Here is a 21,548-nt window from a genome sequence, read left to right on the forward strand (position 1 = left end):
TGAAAGGCTCCCCAGGGCCCGTGTGGCCGCCTGCTTCTGTCACGTCCCATAACCTTCACTGCGGCCTAGGCGGGCAGGCCTGGCAGGCGCAGAAAGGCTGCTGGGGGCCGAGCTGGGCTGGGGGCCTGGCAGCAGGAGGGCAGAGGGGGGACAATGCCTACCGCGAGGCCGCAGTGGCTCTGAACCCCCTGGAGACCTGGCGGGCAAGGCCACAGCAAGAGCCCAGGGGCAGGACCACAAGGAAGAGGTGGCCCCGCCTCGCTGGCAGTGACACCTGACGAGACATGGGTACCGTCCCTCAACAAACCCCACCACAGTTCGGTCACGGAGCTGGAGGCATGTTCACCCAAGAAGACAGGCCTGGCCAGGGTGGCGCAGGAGGCCCCCACGCAGGGCAGTCCCAGGGTGCTTCAGCTGGAACACAGTTGGGAGCTGTGACTCCCCAGCACAGAGTAAGCAGGGAGGTCTGGCCTCAGCGCAGCCCTCGTGATGCTGGGATACCACAACCCTGCTCCCTCCCTTCTGTCCTGCCTGCTTCCGAAGCGGGTGTGAGGCGGAACATCAATGTCATGCACATTTCCCTGCAAACCTCCGTCCCCCTGAGCGCGCTCACTATGGGGCAGACGTGTGCGCAGAAGCGTCCCAGCAGCAGGAAGCTCCCTGACCCCTCCGGCCTCCCTCAGCCCCCCTGACCTTGGTCTCCAGCTGGATCTCGAGGTCTTTGTAACGTTCCTTCACCTGCTCCAACATTATCTCCGTCTCTATACTCACTGGGACGGAATCACCCACAAACGTGACAATGCCTGCAACAAGAAGACACTTCCGTTTATGTCTTGCCCAGGACGCTGCGGGGTCTGATCCAACCTCCAAGCCAACATCTGGATGAAGCACAGCCTTCCGTGGGCACTTTCCACAAGAGGAATGCAATGCTGGCAGTAAGAGGACATGGGCCATGGACCGTCCATTGCACCGAGTTCTCAAAGCTGGCATCTTTACAAACCAGCATTTCGAGTCTTTGCCAGAACGCAGCTCACTCAAAGGTATGAAGAGCGAGGAGGCTCCCTGCCAGATTTGTCAGGCCCTTGAATTCCCTGAAAGATGCCACATGGGGTACATGTCCTGCCCCCTTGACCGTGGCAGGCACACACAGGGATGGGGACAACGGGAAAAAGTGACCACAGCACAGACAGTGCTTTAGGATGAGCCATGACGAAGCTCTGTCTTCATTCTTTATTTCGCCTTCCTCCTTTTCTCAGAGGCCCTCCCTACTTTCTATTACATCACACAAATCATGGGGGTGGGGGTCTTAACAAAAAGTCAGGCAAACTCAGCACTTGTGGAGGCTCTGACAGATTGTAGGAAGAGGGTGTGAGCTACACCTGGCCCAGAAGACCCTCCCCACCGGCAACATCACCCGTCCTTACAGCTTGCCCCCAAAGGGCGCCTGTGAACCCACAAGCACGGCCAGCCCTCCTGGGCCCAGCGGCCCCCCACATTGTGCGTGTTGGGGGGCACACCCAGGGCTTGACTCAGAATGTGCGTGTGACTGCCGCTGCTGGTTCATGGGCCAGAAAGTGAAGGGAGCAGACACACCCTAACCTCTCACCCAAATTGTTTTCCACGAAAAAGAGTGACAGGCTCAATGATATCCTGAGAGAACTCAGAGTAAGTATCTCAGGAAAGAGAGCATCCCGTTGCCCTGACAACTGGAAGCCGCCACCTGGGTCTGGCCAAGTGGCACCCGTCAGGAGTGGCCCCAGCTGGATGCACTGCCGGCCCAGACTCCACAACCCACATGGCCCCCGCCACCACAACTCTGCTGTCCTGACTGTCCCTCCTCCTTTGAAGGGGCCAACAGAACCTCTATGGTCAGACGAGGGGGGAAAGTGTAAGAGAAAATGCTCCAGCTGGGAGAGCGCTCTGGTTGTATCAGTGCCAACACGAAGCTTGGGGCTGCCTTTGGTGCCACACCTCAGAGGCTTCTGGACACGGCACCCTGGGCACAGACCCCGTCTCTCTGCTCCCTGCATTACAGATCGTGGCTCTCGACAAGGGTCACATGCTCTGTGCAGCTCAGTCCCTTCCAGGGACAGAGGAGGTGACGATAACCCCCTTCCCCATGGCCACACTGGCACCAGACACTCATCTGGGGATCAGATGATACCAGCTCACCAGCCACATGCCAATACCTCCTGGCTGAGGGCAGCAGGGCTGTGGGTCTCGGCAGCCATCAGCTCCACTAATGCAGCTGCAGGTGAGGGGCTCCCTTCGGGCCCAGGTGCACAGAAGACCCCACTCGGTTTCCCTTGGAGGCTCCCATGCTGACTTTCCTGTTTTAAGTAACAGCTTTAGGACAATACGGGAGCCCAATGCTCTCAGGGTTACAGATGAGAGCGACATGTCCTCTGGGGCTGCGTCTGTGTGACATGTGACCACAGAGGCGGTCGGGCTGCTGGGCTGGGGCTGTTGTGGTGGTTCCCACGGCAGCAAGGGGCGTGGAGCCTGGAGCAGGTGAACCTGTAGTGCCCACCCCGCCCAGCTGCCAGGGTGGGCGCAAACCCCGTCCTCCTCAAGGACAGCTGTGGCCTCAGAACCTCCAGCCCAGTCTCTAGAAGGAGCCAAGAACATTAACCTCTCGGTGCTTGCAGTCTGTCGAGACCTCCCGGCTGGGAGGCAGAAGCCTAGTTCCCAGGCGCCATGGCCCCGCCCCATCTCAGACCCCTTCCACAGTGGCCCGCCGGCCTCGGTCCACACGGTTTAGCACCTGCCTTGTACGAGCCGTCACAGGCCCGAGACCAGCCTGTCCCCTGTCCCCGCAGGCTCCTCTCTCCTCCCCTCCCCCAGAGGACCGTCTGTGTGGAGCATCTCCTTTGATCACCAACTCTGCCCCCCTCCCTGGGACCCAGGAGGCTCCCTGGGACATGCCTGCCCTGAGGTCATGGCAAGGTCCTCATAACCTTCACCACTTGCTTCTACCCAAATGGTAGACCCCTCATCCTCCTCCATCTCCCTTGGGGCTCTGGGGGTCACACAGAACCCTGGCCTCAGGTAGGCCCCTTCTCCCACACAAGAGGTCGGAAGGGCTTGTGACCACCTGTGCAGCTGGCCAGCCCCACGCACCACCCCCCACCCCGGGAAGGAGCACACGACCCACCACCTCAAAACACCGGGCTCCTACCTGCCGGGCCGTGTCCCGGGGGCAGCTGGCCGTGCCGACTCGGGGGCAGCTGTGCCCGCAGGCCTTCCAGTGCGGCCTGCAGCTCGTCGTTGCAGTCCTGCAGGTCCTGTGGGCAGAGCCAGACCCTTCCTCCAGCCACTGTGGCCACTGGGCCCAGGAGTCAGCCCCAGCTCAGCAGGGCGGACGGGGCACCGAAGCTGCACCTAGGCACCTAACTGCTCCGTGAGCGACACAGGAGCAGGGGTCATTTCGCGACATCTTATGCCTGGCACCACCTTCCATCACGGGATACAAGGAAGGGACTCAGGGAAAAAAAGTGCAGTGAAAGTGAGAAATGGAGAAAATACAGAGAAACCACAGGTGGTTGGGTAAGCACGCACATAAGGGGAAGAGGACGCTTGGGGGGCGTGAAGGCTTAAGAGGAAGAGTCTCTGGGAATTCCCTGGCGGTCCAGCGGTTAGGACTCGGCGCTCTCACTGCCGGGGTCCGCGTTCGATCCCTGGTCGGGGAACTAAGATCCCGCAAGCTACACAGCGCAGAGGGGAAAAAAAAAAAAGAGGAAGGGTCTCGTTTGTGACAAGCGTAATTTGTCCACCCACGAATGAAATATACCTGAACAAGCACATTTGGTCACCTGACTTTCAAAAGGCCAGAAAGGGTAGCGTTCACATCCCACCTTCCCAGGTGACCCCAGAGCCGGCACCGCAGCCACATGGCTTTGGGTCCACGTACTCTTCCCCCCAACCCCGGGTGGGCTGTGGCCGCCCCACCTGGAGGACGGCATGCGTGACGCAGCTTCCACCCGGCTTCTCCTCCCGGGAAACTGGCTCTGGGGGAAGCCAGACCAGCCAAGGCCATGGCACGCCCTCAAGGCCCCACCTCCCTCCCTGATTTTTTTCTTTTTTTTTTTTTTTTTTGGCCGCACCCCATGGCATGCAGGATCTTAGTTCCCGGACCAGGGACTGAACCCCTGCCCCCTGCATTGGGAGGGCAGAGTCCTAACCACTGGACTGCCAGGGAGGCCCGCTCCTCTCTGATTTTTTAATCTATTTGAGTTTCTTCTCCAGGCAGCTCTTGTCAAATAAAACTCATCTTCCTGAACTCCCCGGTGGCCAGTGCCTGGTTTGTCTCTGCATCCGCCCTTGGAGAAGGAGCCTTTCATCGGCAGTTCTAGGCTGTGTGGGAGAAGGGACAGGCCCTGCAGATCTCAGAAGAAGCACAGAAGCACAGATTTACTAGGATCACTCCTTCAGAAACTCCTGGGCAAATACACAGTTTCCCCACGGAGGGAGCAGCTCCTTCCTGGGGGAAAGGGCAGGGCTGGGATGTGAGAGCCGTGGGGTAGACCTGCGGGGCGGCAGGTGTGGGCACCCCTGGCCCCTCTACCCCACGATGTCGCCACGCCAGCTACTGAGCATGTCTGGATTGAGGTGTGTGTAGCATAAACTCTACACCGATCTTAAACACCAGATTCCCAAAAAGGGATGTAAAATATCTCATTTAAAATGTGTTTATATTGATTATATGTTGAAATAATGACACTGTGGATGTAATACAGGAAATAAAATGTAATTAAAATGATGAATGTCACCTACTTCTTTTTACCTTTTTTAACGTGACTACTGGAAAACTTGAAATTACACATGCGACTGGTGTTTTTACTGACAGTGCTGATCTGGCAGGAAACACTGACAGAATCATGTCTACCCAATGTCCTCCCCCCTCGGTGGTTCTTTCTGCCCCTCAGATGGGTATTTTAAGAGCATATGCATGTCCCACAAATTCAGCAGTGCCAGAAAACAGGTCCTTAGGTGCCATGCTGGGCACAGACTTCTCTGCTCTCAGGCACCACTGTCGGTTCTAACCGATGAGGGTGACATGTGCCGTCCTGGGTCCCAGACAGTCTACACAGTGGGTGTCCCAGGGCTGGGAGCCAGGGTGCCTGTTTTCATGTGGGCTGCATGTGAACTTGGGGGTGCCTGTGGATGCCCAGGGTGGTCACAGGGTCATAGGGTGTTACTGTGCTAGCCAGGAAAGGCAGCAAGTCCACTGCACACACTGTAGCGCTAAGGCTCTGAGGGCTCTGGACCTGTTGAGGCTTCTCTTCTCGTTAGCGGGAGAAGCGAGCTCAGCAAGGAAGCAGGGGAGGGTGGGATTTCAACAGCAGCTTGGAAAGCACCGAAAGCATCGGAGAGGAAGGTGGAGGCGGCAGACCAGCTGGGGAGCCAGGCCGTGCTGAGTCAGCACACACAGAGGGGCTGACCACCCAGGCACAGGCAGTGGGGGGGACGTCTGTCAGGGCTGGTGTCTCAGTCCATCTGGGCTATTGTAACAAAATTCCACAGATGGAGAGTTTATAAACAACAGAAATTTACTTCTCACAATTCTGGAGGCTAGAAGTCCATGACTGAGGTGCCTGCAGATTCAGTGTCTGGTGGGAGCTTCCCGGTTCATAGACGGCCATCTGTTCCCATGTCCTCACTTGGTGGAAGGGATGGGGGAGCTCTCTGGGGTCCCTTTATAAGGGCACTAATCCCCTTCATGGAGCTCCACCCTCATGACCTAATTGCCTCCCAAAGGCCCCACCTTTGAACACCACCACAACTGAGGGAACAGGCTTCAACATATGGATTTATGGGGACACACACATTCAGCATGTAACAGGGTGGAAATGGGTAAAGAGAAAATCTGTATCTGGCACTTCTGACCAAGGACAAGCTACTCCATTATGGTGTCCACCCGAGGGAGCAGTGAAAATATGAAACCACAGAGAACCCCTAAGGTGGAAGCGATTAACATTTTACACTTCCCCCAACTTTTTTAAATCTTTTTTTTTTTTTTGGCTGCGCCTCGTGGCATGTATCGTACGTAGCTCCCCAGCCAGGGATGGAACCCATGCCCCCTGCATTGGAAGTGTGGAGTCTTAATCACCAGACCACCAGGGAAGTCCTTACACTGCCCTTTACCAAAGTCAGCCTTGCCCCAGAAAACTGAGGCTGACAGCTGAAAGAAAGAAAGAAAGAAAGAAAAAAAAGCTGAGACAGTAGTTGAATAGGAAGGGAACTCGGCAACAAGGGAAAACACGGTTTCTGTGCCAGCAAATATCCTGCTTACAAGCACGGGGAAATGTCAAACAGTGACTTTGGAAAGATGGGTGACACACAGCAGGGAAGTTCAAGGTCGTCTCTACTCTGGAGACTGACGATAAGAAACACCCTAGGCCCGAGGCAGCGCCCCCAGGAGGCTGAGCACACGCAGCACGCAGATCTTGGTCTCTAAAGCCATTCTCTCCCGTTAGGAGCCAGGACTCATTGGAGAAATAGCCGATTCCAGCGCAAGGGCAGGGGAAGCATAAGATGAGTCTGGAGCATCTCACTGTGCTAGAAAGTATGGAACAACTTAATACAACATGACAGTGACAAGTCGCAAGGTCATGGCTGCCGGCCGGAAGACACTCCCACTGGCCAGATCTCACATGACTCGAGCACCAAAGTAATTCGACATAGTAACGAATTATCAATACAAACCACTGATGAGAATGGCGATTCCTGAGCCCATACCAACCAGATACACAGATAGGTAGACAGGACTTCTCTGCCTGATGGCAGATGCCAAGTGCCAACTGACAGATGTGGAGTGGATGATGGAAAACCACCCTTTTGCAACAACCATTGTGGCAAAGACGGGAGTTGGCAGGAATCACTCACTGATACTAAATCCAGTGAAACTTCTGATGAAGAGCAGGACATCTGCATGGTCTTAACGTGTCACCCCACACGGAGACCAGGTGATCAAAATTAACATCACGTACATTGTGCAGCTGAGAAGGCATAACCTCAATTTAATCCAAAGGAGGTATCACGAGAACACAAAACGAGAACGTTTCTATTGAAAAGGAAGGAGAGACTGTATTCTTCAAAAATCTCCACGTAAAGGACAAAGAAAGGCTGTGGGAATGTGCTACAGACAGTGTGTCTCCCCAGATTCATATGTTAAATCCTGATCCCCAGTGTGATGGTATTTGGAGGTGATTTTTTTTTGCAGTACGCGGGCCTCTCACTGTTGTGGCCTCTCCCATTGTGGAGCACAGGCTCCGGACGCGGAGGCTCAGCGGCCATGGCTCACGGGCCCAGCCGCTCCGCGGCATGTGGGATCTTCCTGGACTGGGGCACGAACCCGTGTCCCCTGCATCGGCAGGCGGACTCTCAACCACTGCGTCACCAGGGAAGCCCCCTGGAGGTGAGGCTTTTGGGAGGAGATCAGGTCAGGAGCCTGGAGTCCCATGACGGGGTTTGTGCTCTAATAAAACAGCCCCCAGAGAACTCCCTCGCCCCTTCACAGAAGGACACAGTGAGAAGACAGCCGGCCACCTGCAACCCAGAACAGAGGCCTCACCAGACACCGAATCTGTCAGCACCTTGGTCTCAGACCTACCAGCCTCCAGAACAAAGGAACTAAATCTCTGTGGCTTATAAGCTCCCCAGTCTATGGTATCTTTGTTACAGCCACCTGAATGGACTAAGAATGTTCCAGATTAGAGGACATCAGACTCTGGCCCTGGCCCTAGACTGCGTCCTGCACTGGAGGAAGATGCTCTAAAGAACATTGTTAGGGGAATTCCCTGGCGGTCCAGTGGTTAGGTCTCCGAGCTTTCACTGCTGGGGACCCAGGTTTGATCCCTGGCCAGGGAACTAAGATCCCGCAAGCCAAGCAACACAGCTAAAAACAAAAAAGAACATTGTTAGGTTGACTAACAAAACTGAAACCCAACAAGCAGGTTAAAGGACTGTATTGGTGGAAACTGTGAAGTTACTAAGTATCCTCAGATACCTAGGAGGTGCTGGGAAGCTGGCTCTCTAGGAAGAAAAGCCCAGCTTTGTAGCTTCTGCACATTTCTTGGTGTAAATAACTCCCCCATCAAAGGTTTAACAAGAAGCCAGCAAAATTCCTGAACATGTAACATCAACGTTGGGCACCTGAACAGCACTTTGAGGTTGAAGGGTCGGCTTGCTCTCAGGAAGTGCATGGACCAGTTCGGGGTGGAGGGTCGTGATCGCCTGACTCACCTCCAATGTACACGTTCGCGTCCACAAGCACACGGTGAAACGTACACAGCAGGTAGACTGGGGCAGAGGCATCCAGGTGTTCCCCAGACTAGTTTCACTTTTGTAACTTCATGTATTAGAAATTACTTTGAAATAAAACGTTTTTTTAATGCTCTGTTAGTTTGAAACAGCCAAAAATATCCCCCAAAATAGAGACGGCAAATTTCTAAATAAGTAGCTTAGCACTAAAATGTAAAATATTCCTGCTGATATTTGAAAAAGTAAAATGTTGAGAACCAAAAGTGAAACCAGCAGCAGCTAAGTGACAGACTCATGTGAAAAAATGAAGGCAGTTACATTTGTTTGAAAAAATTCAGGTGCACTAAAGCAATGTATTAATGGATGGTTAGTTACAGGTGCTCAAAGTGAGAGAGAAAACACAGCAGGAAAGAGAGTTCCTTTCAGAAAGCCAAGCGGCACATTCCAGCTGCACCACATCCCCTAACCACACACCACACACACCACTCGGGCACCCGAGGAGGGTAAGAGCTGACCACACGCAGGCGCACCCGGGATTCAGGATGTGGAGGGCAGGAGGTAAGGGTCACGTCACACTGCAGACCAGCACAGGCTCACCTTTATCCTCTGGTATGGCCAAAGCATCGTGTGCAGAAAGACAGTTCTTAACATTAATTGGGAGGGAAATCATTAAGAGGCAAATGGATACTAGACCCCTAACTCCAAACAATAATGTTCTATCTGCTGGAGTCCTCGGTAATCTCGAGAGAGTAATGGGTTATGATCTGTTTCCCCAGCACTGACACTGTTCACCACCTACGCCCTCTTCTGCATAGCGGCAGCGCCAGCCGAGTGGGCTCACATTGGTAGATTTGGCCCAGGAAATGCAAACACTCAACCACAGGAGACAAGATGAAGCCCTACATGGTGCCGGGACACACAGAGGGGGACTTAGGACAGGGGCCGTCTCGCCACCTGGGCAGCCCGTGTGGGGCTGGGCACACGTGCTGAGCAGGCAAGTTCCACCCGTCTCCTTTCAGAACACGAGGCTCGGAGGACCCCATTGGTGGAAGGCAGGCCAAGATCAGAGGCTCTGCCTGCTCTGCTCATACAGGGATGCTCCTGTGGACCCGGGCTGGACCACCCTCCACGTGGAGGCCAGGGGGTGGGAGGGCCCACCCGGGTCTGAGCGGACAGACCCTGACGACCCCGCAGGTAGGGGGCCACATACCCGGCACTTGAGCTTGTACTCCTTCAGGACCTCTGAGAACCGCTCCTCCTGGGTCAGGAGCTCCGTGCTCTGTGGCTCCAGCTGAAAGCCAGACGCAGGCAGGAAAATGAGGGCCGGGACCTGAGGCCAGGTAGCGGGTGTGTTGTCACCCCCAGACGCTGTCCCCGCCAGGCTTATTAGCATCTGCAGGTACAGCTGCCCATCCCTCCTCTTCCTCCCCTCCCCTTGTCTAAAAGGCCTCAGGGCAGAAGGATGTTTGGAATTTATGGAAGGCAGCCATGCTCCCACCTGGAGCCTGGGCTGCCTTCCTGCCTTGGCCACCTGGGAGGCCCCCTGCCTGGACCCTGCACCTCCCCTCCCCTCCTCCTCTGAAGGTGATGGTAAGGGCCAGCTGGGGGGCCTCTAACCTCTCCTCCGTGCCCACCACCACCAAGACCCTGTCACTGGGGTCTGTGCAGAGGGTGCTCACTGCTCCTGGCTTTGTCACTAAAAGGCCAATGTGCAGGGCATCACCCGGGCGTCACCAGCACCCCTGCACTGCATGAAGTGGAGGAAAACACAGGGAAAGTAGCCGTGATAATTTTCTCTCCATTATAGAATTTTAGGAGAAAAAACCTAAATTCCATCACCTGTGTATTCTTCGTCAAGACCCTGACGCCCTTTACCCGGCGCCCAGGGGCGCCTCTCTGGAGACTCAGAATCAGCAAGAGGACCCACCTTGTCCTTCAACACAAACTCCAGATCATTCTGCAGCTTCAGGACCAGCTTCTCCGACTCTGCGAGCTTCTCCACGACTTCACTCATCTCCTTCTGCAGTCGACTGTTTTCCTACAAGACACAGGCCAGCGGTCGGCCGGCTTCGGGGACAGAGGAGGGAGACACAGGCCAGCGGTCGGCCGGCTTCGGGGACGGAGGAGGGAGACACAGGCCAGCGGTCGGCCGGCTTCGGGGACGGAGGAGGGAGACACAGGCCAGCGGTCGGCCGGCTTCGGGGATGGAGGAGGGAGACACAGGCCAGCGGTCGGCTGGCTTCGGGGACGGAGGAGGGAGCTGTGTGGAAGGGCTGCCCCCTCCGAGCGAGAGGCAGGGCTCATGAGCAGGGAAGGTGGACCCCACGGAGCCCTTGGGGATACTCCCCCTTTCCCACTGCCTCGTCTTCTCCCACCCACCCAAGCTCTCGGGCAACCCTTCCCGAGCCGTCTTCTAAAAAACAAATTGAAAGCTGTACCACGATGGCCCAGGTGTCCACCAGGAGCAAGGCAGTGTCCTCAGACACGGGAACCAAAAAGAAGGCATATGTCCAGCCTGTCCTCCAGGGGGACAGAGGCGAGGGAGGCAGGGCAGGTGCGGACAGAGCCCGCAGCCCCAAGTTAGGGAAGGAGGAGGACGGGGGGCCGGGGACACCTCACTGGAAGCAAATGCAGGGTGAGTGCCGGTCGTGGGGCGCTCTCCACAGCCCAGAAGACTGCGTCTGCTCCAGGCCTGGGGGCGCAGGCTGATGCTTTTGTCTTTCGCTGACCCCACTGGTGCTCTGGTCCCAGGGGTGCAGCAGAGGTGGCTGCAGCCGCTGACCCAGAGGCCCTCGGGTCCCCCATCCTGCTGCCTACGCGGCTGGACATGAGGGACCATGTATCTCCCAGAAAAGCCAGGACGCTTTCTGCTTTGGCTGAGAAATGGGCTCTTTCCATGGCTGCAGGAAATGTTCTTTAGTGTGAAACCCCCAGCACCACAGGGAGGGTTTAATCCTGGACCAGGGAGGTGTAGGTGTGGAGGATGGACCCTCAGGCAACCTCGCCTCCGTCTTTCCGGGTGGGAGGCACCCCTCCGCCCCCCGAACACCCCTACCTTCAGGGCCAGGCTCAGCTTCTGGCGGAGGCTGGCCTCCTCGGCCCGAAGGCGCTGCAGGTCCTCCTCCAGTGCAGCCCTCTGCCGCCGGGCCTGCTCCCAGAACAGCTCGCGCTCCACCTCCACCTCGGACCGCAGGAGACTCAGCCTCTCCCTGTACCCCTGCTCCAGGCGTCTGCAAGGCACATGGCACATGGTTCGTAGGGCTCCTGAGGGGCGCCACCTGGGCCTCTCCCTCCTCGGGGTCTCTCGCCGGAGCACTCGGCCACAGCGTCTGGGACTCGTTTGTCCACCTTGGCAGATGAGAGAGCTGCAGATGCTGTACCATTTAAGGATGCGGGGCCTCCTTAAATCCCTCCTCGGGGCTGGTGGAGGTGACCCCACACAGACAAGGTGAGCCAGAGGATCCCTTGGCCTCTGGGGTGAGCTAGCAAGTGACCTCTGGGTAGGTCTCTGATGCTCCTCAGCCATTCAACCTCCTCCACATCATCAAAAAATGAATCAATAAATAAAGGCAGCACCAAAGCCTTCGGTGACCAAATGCGCACAGAAGCCAGCCTCTGTCACGAGGACACAGGCATCAGAAAACCAGTACGTGGCGAATCCCAAAGCAGCCAGAGAAAGGTGCAGAGGGCCTTCCCCTCAGACTCTGCCGTGATCTTTTGCAATAACCATTTCTTTGTGTTTTTTTTGGCTGCACCTTGCAGCATGCAGGACTTTAGTTCCCCAACCAGGGATCGAACCTGTGCCCCCTGCAGTGGAAGCACGGAGTCGTAACCACTGGACCGCCAGGGAAGTCCCCGCAATAACCATTTCTATCAGCAGGGAAAACAGTGCTAGATCTTAGCTTTATCACTAAAACAGCTGCTTAAAAGGATTCTCAGACCCAGTCTATCTAGATTGAAGACGAATGAAACTCTTCGGCAGAGCTTGGCCACGTCAACAATCGAGCATGAGAAATACTGGGCTCGGCCTCCCTCAATCTCACCCCAGAGCTTCGAGGCGGGGGCATGAGGGGAAGGGGGGCAGCCATCACTTAGGGAAAAGGTTTGACGAGTGTGATTAATCTAACAGCCCACAAATCTCGGGGCTAATTTTACAAATACAAATTTGATCATATCACTCCACTCTTAAAAGGGGAAAAGTGCAGTAAAATACGGCAGAACAGACCCACATTACGGGTGCTCTGTGGCCGTCAGAAAGTATATGCAACACCAACACCATTCTGTAAGTAATCACGTGCATGGAAAAGCGAGGGACTCACAAAAAATGTTAGGAGTGATAACCTCTGTGGACGTGAGACTTTTGCTTTTATTTTTCCTTTTACTTGGTATTTTCTTTCTTTTTAATTATTTATTTATTTATGGCTGCATTGGGTCTTAGTTGCCGCATGCGGGCTCTTTGTTGCGGCACGAGGGCTTAGTTGCCCTGCGGCACGTGGAATCTTAGTTCCCCGACTAGGGATCGAACCTGCATCCCCTGCATTAGAAGGCAGATTCTTAAGCCCTGGACCACTGCGGAAGTCCCTACTTGTATTTTTTAAGTTTTCTACAATGAACATGTATCATTTATTACTTCTGTAATAAAAACAACCTAACACAACCACAGAAACTATTTCTAAAAACGTACCAATGATGCCCCATTGCTCACTGGGCAAAATCCAAACACTCGTGTGGCCCTCGAGGCTTCGTGTGCTCCCTCACCAGATTCTTGGACTGAGATACGGCCTTGGAGTCTCTGGTTCTCTGACCCAGAGAGAACTTCCCTGAGTCCCTTCTGGGTGGTTGGGAGAGTCAGGCCGACCGGGCCGAGACCAACGCAAATCAGTTCTCAGCTCCCTGACCGATCGTCTAAAATTGTCCACACTTAAGCTTGTGGGCGCTGGGGTGGGGGGCAGCACAGGCCACAGAGGAAGGACGTGTGCGGGTCAGGCTGCTCCAGAGCAGGGAGCCCCAAGGACCCCACGTCCCCAGGCCTCGCCTCAGTACACAGCCCCACGTCCGCGCACGTCAGGGAGGCAGCAGAGCGCAGCCGCGGTAAAGAGCCACCGGGAGGCGGGTGGCGCCTCAGGAGAGGGGGAAAGCCTTTCAAAAAGGTCAGAAATTCTTTTCTCTGGTTTGTCCACCACCATCCCGGCCAGCTCACCAGGAGTCCGCTCAGGCCACCCGATGGGCGATGCCCGGTGTGCGGTTTTGGGCCCCGGGCTCCGTCCTGCAGAGCCAACGGGCTGCAAAGCCATTCCCTGGTCCTCTCAAAACGTCCACCCGTCTCGCTGATCACAGGCCCGGACAGAAGGCTCAGCTTGAGTGGGGCAGACCCCGACGGACGGAGCAGGCAGTGAGGTCAGCAGAGCACTTCCCTGCAGACGCCCACCACAGGCACTCGGCCAGATGCCACGCTCCCAAGTGAAGGGCAAGGCTGCTTCTTAAAATGCACCCTCTTCCCTCAAGGAAGGACATCAGCAGAGTGCTCAGGTGAGACAGCAGGGCCTCAGCTGGCGGCCGCCCGTGTCCACTGCCCACCCTCGGCCGGGGACCCCGGCGGGACCTACCTGACCTTCTCCTCTGCGAGCTGCTCCAGGGCAGAGTGGAGGTCGTCCGTCTCCTTCACAAACTCCAGGTGCCTCTGCTCTGCTTTCTCCAGGTCCTGCCTTGCCTTGTCTCGCTCCCTGGCCATCTGCTCCACCTGCCCCCTGCGTGAAGGAGGCGGGGTCAAAGGGGACACCGCTCTGGGCCCAGCAAGCCCGTCTGCAGGAACAAACACGGCTGGGCTAACGGTGCCGCGCAGCGGCCAGCGCTGGGCTCTGACCCATCTCCTCCCAGGGCCGTTTCTACAGTTACTGTGCCCGGTTTACAGAAGCACATACAGTGACAGGCCAGCTGCCTGGCAAAGGGGTTTCTAGCAGGTCTCTGAACCAGGAGGTCTGAGCCTAGAACGTGCAGCGTGCCACCCCTCCAGATGGCCTCAGGACAGGCAGGAATTTATCTACGCTCCCTCTTGCCTGCAGCTGGGCCTCGGGCCCCAGGGATCCCTAGCACCTAACCTGGGACTGGATGCATGAAGGGGAGGAAGCTGGCCACCCATTATCCTGCCTGGCCACAGCCCTGCCACCTGCAGCCTGGCGTCAGAGTGGCTGTGCAGGGAGTTGCCCAGAACAGAGGAGACTCCTGTATGTGGCCCTGTCCCTGTCTGGTCACCCTGCGTCCTGCCCAAGGCTCTGTGCAAACCATCTCTGGCACCAGCTATCCTGGTGCCCGTTTCTCCCACTGAAGAGGCATCCCTGTCCCAAAGCAGTCTTTCTCTGGTCCCCTTTGCCGAACTGCCTGACAGAAGGCTCATCTGTTGGTACCTAATGAGATGCAGTCTTGAGGATCGAGGTTGGGATTTCTGCCAGCCTTTTCTGTAGCTTCAGAAAATCAATAAACACACGAAAACCAATCTTTGTGCCAAACTGCTCAGCAGACGGACAGCCTGAAAAGCCAGCCAAACCCAGAGCCAAACCCAATTAAAATGGTTTGTGTTCTTGGCCCAACTGCCGTGCTGTGCTTTGTGACTGTGTTCGAAGCATCCTTCTTTCTCCTCCTGCCAGGTGCCCGAACCCAGGGACAAGGAGGCCGGTCTAGCCAGCAGCACCCACACACCCTCCCCATCGGGGCTCTTACTGGCGGAAGCTCAGCTCCTGGCGGTAGCAGGCCAAGGCTGCCTGCTGAGTGGCACCGCCCACCATCATGAGCTCGTTCTCAAGGGCCCAGGCCAGCTCCAGAAGGTTCACCTTCTCGTCCACACTGAAGTCGAGGCTCTGAAAATAGCAAGGTCCATCAGCCAGGCGGGATGAGTGGGTCTCCAGACGCTTCCGGGCTCCCTCAGGACAGTCAGGCCCAGACCACGCTGTCCCTGCACCTTCCTTTTCTCTCTGCAAAGTCTCTGCCTCTTGGGTGGAGCCCTTTCCCTGCCCCAACCCCGCTGACGGTCCCCCCATCCCTGTCAACCCGTGTCCCCCCATCCCCACTATGGTCCCCCCAACCCTGTCAACCCCAGTGTCCCCCCATGCCTCGAGGGTGGGCATGACCCAGGCTGGACAGAGTCCCCCTCCCTGGACAAAGTGACAGACACAGAAGGGGGCATGTCCCAAGCAGAGGACTTTGGGGATTGATAGGGAGGCCAGAGAAGGGCTTTTTCCCTGTGAAATCAGGTGTTGTATAAACCACGTGGGCCCTGGGGAGCTGCACAAGGGGACTGGACCTGAGGCCAAGGCTCCCACCAGCAGAGTCCAGACAACACCGGAGCTGGGACCCCCGAGCCTAATGTCCTTCTCCGACTGACCACGATGGTCCCTAACGTCCTTCTCCTGCCCAAGCTAGTTTGACTTGGGTTTTTGCCATTTCAGACTCAAAGAATCCTGACTAATATGTCTCTGAACCACACAAACAGATACAGGAACAGATGGGGGTTCTGTTGGTGGACACAGGACCTATCAGAGAGAGATGAGCCACAGCCCAGCATTCCAGACAGTCGCACTCATTCGCCCTCGGGATTCTCGGAAAAGTACAGTTAAAAGAATGGAAAAAATTTGTTTTACGTATTTTACCATAATAAGAGAAAGAGAGAGTAGGACAGGAACGCCCGTCCATCCTGCTGGCTGCCCAGTAAGAACACTTTTGCCACGTCTGCTCCTGCAGTGATGGGCGCACTTGGCTACAAGGCCCAGACACACGGGCGGGGCAGGCACGTGGCAGGGTCCACGGGGAGGCCCTTCCTTTAACTTATGAGGCGGAGACTTGAACCTCCGTCCTTCCCCATGGCCACGAGTGCTTCTGGAGAGAAATGACACTCAGCTGAAGCGTGTGCAGCAACTGGGAAGCTGAAGTCCTGACATGAGCGCACACTTCCCAGCAACGAAACCACGGGTGGGGGCAGAGGACAGAAAGTGGTCCCAGCGGCAGCTTCCCAATTAGAAAGACCACGTGGCACAACTGCCTCCTGGCGTTCATGCCCATGTACTCCTTCTGTGCTGACTGGGACGGACCTACGTAACCCCCAGGATGGTGCCAGGGTAGCAGTGTGTGGCTTCCCAGGCCAGGGCGTGGGAGGCTGAGGCCCCTCTCCGCTCTCCTGGACGGGGCTCTGGGGAAGCCAGAGCCATGCTGGGAGGAGGCTCAGGCTGCCCTGGGGAGGATCCCACGTGGCAGGGAGGGGAGGCCTCCAGCCTCCGACGAGGTCCACTCTCCATCCTGCTGGGCCTCGGGAAGACCGCAGAGCAGGCTCCTGGAGACCGCAGGCTAGGAACACCCGGCTGCGCGGCTCCCGATTCCTGAGGAGGTCAGGGATCCGCACAGAGCAGCCCTGGCGGTGGTCCCACAGACACTTGCGTGAGGTCCTGAGAAGCTAGGTGTGGGAGGCCAGCACGTCCAGGCCAGGGCTCGCCTAGTGGGCTTCCTCCCCCAGGGAACACACCTCTCTCAGGCAGGTGTGCTCAGGGGCAGCTGGCGGTCCCGCCCAGTGTCACAGGTGACCAGTTATGGACCTGCTGCACCAGGACACCCTGACTGCCTGCCAGCTCGCCCGAGAGCCCCCCTGTGTCAGGGGGACAGATACGCCTGGGGGGCCACATGGAGGGTCCTGCTGAGGGGGGTTCAGTAACGTCACCGCCTCTCAATTCAATGGAATCAAACCCTGAGCAACTGGAAAATCATCAGTTGCTAAAGGAGCGGAGACTCGCCGTGGCAGCAGGAGAGCAGTGATAAGGGCAAGCCCTGAAGTGCCGGGGGGGCAAGCGCGAGACTCATCGTGACAGCAGGAGAGCAGTGATAAGGGCAAGCCCTGAAGTGCCGGGGGGCAAGCGCGAGACTCATCGTGACAGCAGGAGAGCAGTGATAAGGGCAAGCCCTGAAGTGCCGGGGGCAAGCGCGAGACTTCGCCCTGGCAGCAGGAGAGCAGTGATAAGGGCAAGCCTTGAAGTGCCGGGGGCAAGCGCAGACTGTCAGTGGCCAGATCCGGATGGCAGCCAGCCCACCTCCAAGCGCAGGGAGTCAGGAGCAGCGGCTTAGGGAGAATCTCCAAACCATGAGCCTCTGGGACTTCCCTGGTGGTCCAGTGGTTAAGGGCTCCATGCTTCCACTGCAGGGGGCACAGGTTCGATCTCTGGTTGGGGAACTAAGACCCTACGTGCTGTGTGGCACAGCCAAAACCCCAAAAACAAAAAACCATGAGTCCCTCTGCTCTTGGCCCTCCCTGGGGGCCAATTCCAGTGGTCTGGCCTCAGCCTCTGGTTCTCAGAATAGTCCTGTGGGCCAGCTGTCCAGGGATGGCCTCGCGTCGGGCTCTGCCTGGGCTGCTGGGCAGCGGGACTCGGCAACGGCGAAGCTTAGGTCCAGGAGAGTCTGGCCTGAGGAGTCAGGCAGATTGTCTTAAAGGCTGGTTTTTCTCTCCTTCCTGTTCTATTGGTTTGTGCCAATATGGACATTTTTGGAGGCAATACAATAGAAGCTATCAAGAGGTAAAATGCGTACCTTCAGGAATCCGACCTACCGAGAAATACCAGCGTAGGGGCAGAAGGGTATACGTGCATTACAGGTGACGAGATTCATAACAGGAAAAAAACATACGTGTCCCACGACAGGGAAAGGGTAATGTAAATTAGCAAGGTATACGGTATGACACCAATTTTGCAAAAGAAATTTTTTAAATGGGAATGTCTAAATATGCATTTCTTTCCTGTGCCAGGGGAGAGCTCGCAGAATGCCCACCAGACCTTTACGTGTCGCCATCCCTGGAGACCAGGAGCAGAGGGGGGCAGGCTTTATTATTCTATAGATTTCTGTAGAGCTGAAGCTTTTCTTCACAATGGAAAGTGAAATTTGGAAATGAAACTAACTCATCTAGTTCGCCACACCTGCCCCAGCACTCTTCCCTTGCTGTGCCCGCCCTGTGTGCACCTGACTTGCCACCCAGGGCAGAACTCCCTCCAAAGCCCCAGGGCTGCCCTGTGTCCCCACAGAGGGGACTTGACTGACCAGGGAGAGCACAGGCCTCCTCCTGTGTGACCACTGGAGGGAGGTCGGAGGGCGGGTACGGGGAGAAGAACTCCCCACAGAGCTCGTCCAGGGAGAGTAGAAATGCTTGGACGTCTGTGACAGTGGTGTCCACTAAGACGTCCCTCCTCCAGGTCAGCAGATCAGCTCCGGGGCTGACACGCACTGGGGGGGAGAGTCTAAGATGCTGAAACCTACCTTCAAACGGATTTGTTTCAGGCTGTGGTTTTCTCTGCTTTTTACTTATTATGTTTTTAACACTTCCTACATCTTAATATCAAAAAATAAAGAAAAAAGTATTACGATGGGCCTTCCCTACACAGGGCCTGTGTCTGCGGTGTGGGAGACGGGGGGGAGCTCCGTCCAGCCTCCCCTGTGGGCAGTGGCCCCGCCCGCCTTGACACCTCTGCTGGGGCAGCCGTGCGCGACTGGTCCAAACCTGCAAGACCTCCCTGCCGTTGGGCACCCCCTCCTGGGCCCACAGGGTGACGATCTGCTCCGGGAAGGCGAAGCCGGCGCCGTCGTCCACGCTGCACAAGAGGCGCGGGCCCGAGCTCACGGACACAAGGGATGACGTGGTGGTCTGGCCACCACCCTCCTCTGGGACCTGCAGGTCGGGACAAGCTCTGTGAGCCCCCGTGGCCTCCTCATGCACCCTCCCCGACCTCCCCGCCTGTGTGGCCTCCCCGAGGCCTGAGAACAGCGCTGATTCCTGCTCCAGGGAATGGGGCGCCCGCAGGATCTGACTCGAGCCCAGGGCTCAGCGCTGTCCACGCCAGGCCATGCAGGGGATGCCCAGCGCCTGCCAGGCCCTGAGGTAATTTCTCCCCAAACCACTAATGGCTTCCTGCTGAGGGAAACCTGGTCTGTGCAGAGAAACCCAAGACGGGCTTCAGAAGGAGGGCGGGGGTGGCCCAAGCAGAGGACGCGTGTCCTCAGGATTCAGGGTCAGAGAGTTTTAAGACAAGGGCAAAAAAATCCCTCAGCCAGAAAGCTGACCGGTGAGCCGAGGTACTGCAAGAATCCAGCTGTGGGGCTTCCCTGGTGGCGCAGTGGTTGAGAATCTGCCTGCTAATGCAGGGGACACGGGTTCGAGCCCTGGTCTGGGAGGATCCCACATGCCACGGAGCAACTAGGCCTGTGAGCCACAACTACTGAGCCTGTGCTCCACAACAAGAGGCCACGATAGTGAGAGGCCCGTGCACCGCGATGAAGAGTGGCCCCCTCTTGCCACAACTAGAGAAAGCCCTCGCACAGAAACGAAGACCCAGCACAGCAAAAATAAATAAATTAATTAATAAACTCCTACCCCCCCAACATCTTAAAAAAAAAAGAATCCAGCTGTGCTTCCTGCCCCTTGGAGGGCAGGGCCCTTCAGACACGTGTCTGCAGTTGGGGCCAGAACAAGGAGCAGCTGCTGGGGCCCCCAGACCACCAGGCCCACCTGCTCCCCTGATGGAGCAGGAGAATCTCCGTCTGGGCCCAGGTGCGAGGCCCCATGTCACCACTCCAGCCACGCTGGCATCCACATGCACAGGACACAACCCCATGGCCATGTCAGCACTTCCCGGGCAGGAACGGGGGCCGCTGTACCTCAGAGGAGGCCCTCCCTCCCACAGGCTCTGGGCACGACTGCACTGTGGTCTCTGCCCTCAGGTGGCCTGGCACCATCCCTCATCTCTCCTGGTTCCTTCCCTGTCTCAGTGGCTTCAGGTGCAGAAACCTGATTCTCAGACGCGCCTGGCCTAGCAGAGAACAAGGTCACTGTTCCTGCATCGCTGCCCACAAACTGCGGGATCAGCCACGTCGCCAAAGAAGCCTCAGCAAGACTCCCCAGGACAACCGTGCGCTGTGGTGGGAGATGGAGGCTGACTGTCCTGGGATTGAGAAAAACCAAATGCACCGAACATGATAATTTAAATAACCACCTAAAATCTGCTCTCCTCCAGCTGGCCTTGTACAGGATAAAATTCAGGTATACAGTATGGGGAGAGCACAGCTCCAGGAATCCTTGTTAAGGCTAATCCTGGGGAAGACACGGACCCGTCAGTGACTCTGCCCTCCGGGGAGGAGGGAAAGGGGGTGCTCTTGTTGGAACACAGTGTACCCCACATTGAGGCATAACAAGGAACTGTCAGGAAATCCTCATAAGACCCCTCTGAGGTAGGTGTGTCCATTTTACAGACAAGGAACCTGAGGCTCAGAGAAGGTGAGTAGCTCACCAGTGACACACAGCTTGGCAGGAGCAATGCCAGATCAGCCCAAGGTTGCACAGCCTCCCACAGCACACGTGTGTGTACACACCCCGACCAGCTGCTGGGCACCCTCTGTGGGGACCAGGCAGAGAGGTCAGGCCTACAGAAGATGCTGAAGGCCAGGGAGTGATGGCAGTCGCTCTGGGGTTCAACAGTTAATCGTCCCATTTTACCTGGTAATGAGACCAGGACCCGCTCGGTTTGACAAGTGTGGAAGATTCCAGAAGTTGAGGGGATCCATGATTGAACAGGCCAAGCTGGAATTCCTCTAGACTCACTCTGCCATCGCCGTCTTGGTCCAGCTTGTTGAACAGGTCTTCAAGTTCCTAAATAAAAGCCCCCAGGCATCTTCTCAGAGGCTCTCCCACCGCAGCTGTGCCCACCCCACCCAGGCCTGGCCCCCACCCTCCCCAAGCAGGCGGCGCGCTGTCCTATCCAAACAGTGGTCTCCCCGCTCTGGCTTGTGAAATCCACACACCTGGGCAGTTTCCATCCTGCTGTGAATGGCCACTTGTGCTTCCCAAAACCCACAAACACCCATCCCATGTCTGCCGTGCCAGGAGCTTGCTGGATGGCGGGACATGTACATATGGAACGTGGCCCGGGCCCCCAGCAGCTCAGGGTCAGCAAGGGCAGGGCTGAGAGCACTTCAGTAAGGAGGGGCCTGTCCCATCACACTGCCCTCCACTTCCCCTGGCCCCCGCAGGAGGGAAGGGGTGAATACAGCTGCTGGGAGCGTAGCCAGACGCTGCGGGCACCACACTTGGGCTGGGTGGCAGATCTGGGCCACTGAGGAGGGGTGGGGGAGGAGTGCCCCAGCAGAGGAGGATCCTGCGTGAAGGCGGCCAGAGACGGACCTTCGACACAAGCCCTGGGAGTCAGCACGGGATGTGAGACCAGAAGGTGACAACTGAATCAGTGTCTGGCGGTGAAGGGGTTTTCCAG

General features: G+C 56.8%; 1 protein-coding gene across 1 annotated transcript in view; it reads right to left on the reverse strand.

Annotated features, from left to right (window-relative positions):
- Positions 1-21,548, reverse strand: part of NINL (ninein like) — a 106,386-nt gene that overhangs the window by 20,121 nt on the left and 64,717 nt on the right. The window contains exons 7-15 of the mRNA XM_022594154.3: positions 20,777-20,929; positions 18,788-18,955; positions 14,980-15,116; positions 13,869-14,009; positions 11,318-11,492; positions 10,190-10,300; positions 9,473-9,553; positions 3,179-3,284; positions 694-803 (exon numbers count right to left, since the gene is read on the reverse strand). Of these exons, the coding sequence (XP_022449862.1) occupies positions 694-803; positions 3,179-3,284; positions 9,473-9,553; positions 10,190-10,300; positions 11,318-11,492; positions 13,869-14,009; positions 14,980-15,116; positions 18,788-18,955; positions 20,777-20,929 (1,182 nt within the window). The remainder of the gene's footprint in view (positions 1-693; positions 804-3,178; positions 3,285-9,472; positions 9,554-10,189; positions 10,301-11,317; positions 11,493-13,868; positions 14,010-14,979; positions 15,117-18,787; positions 18,956-20,776; positions 20,930-21,548) is intronic.

Source organism: Delphinapterus leucas, chromosome 15 (genome assembly GCF_059928025.1).
Source record: "Delphinapterus leucas isolate spDelLeu-1000000601 "Yukka" chromosome 15, BTC_Dleu_Yukka2, whole genome shotgun sequence".
Classification (NCBI taxonomy): Eukaryota; Metazoa; Chordata; class Mammalia; order Artiodactyla; family Monodontidae; genus Delphinapterus; species Delphinapterus leucas.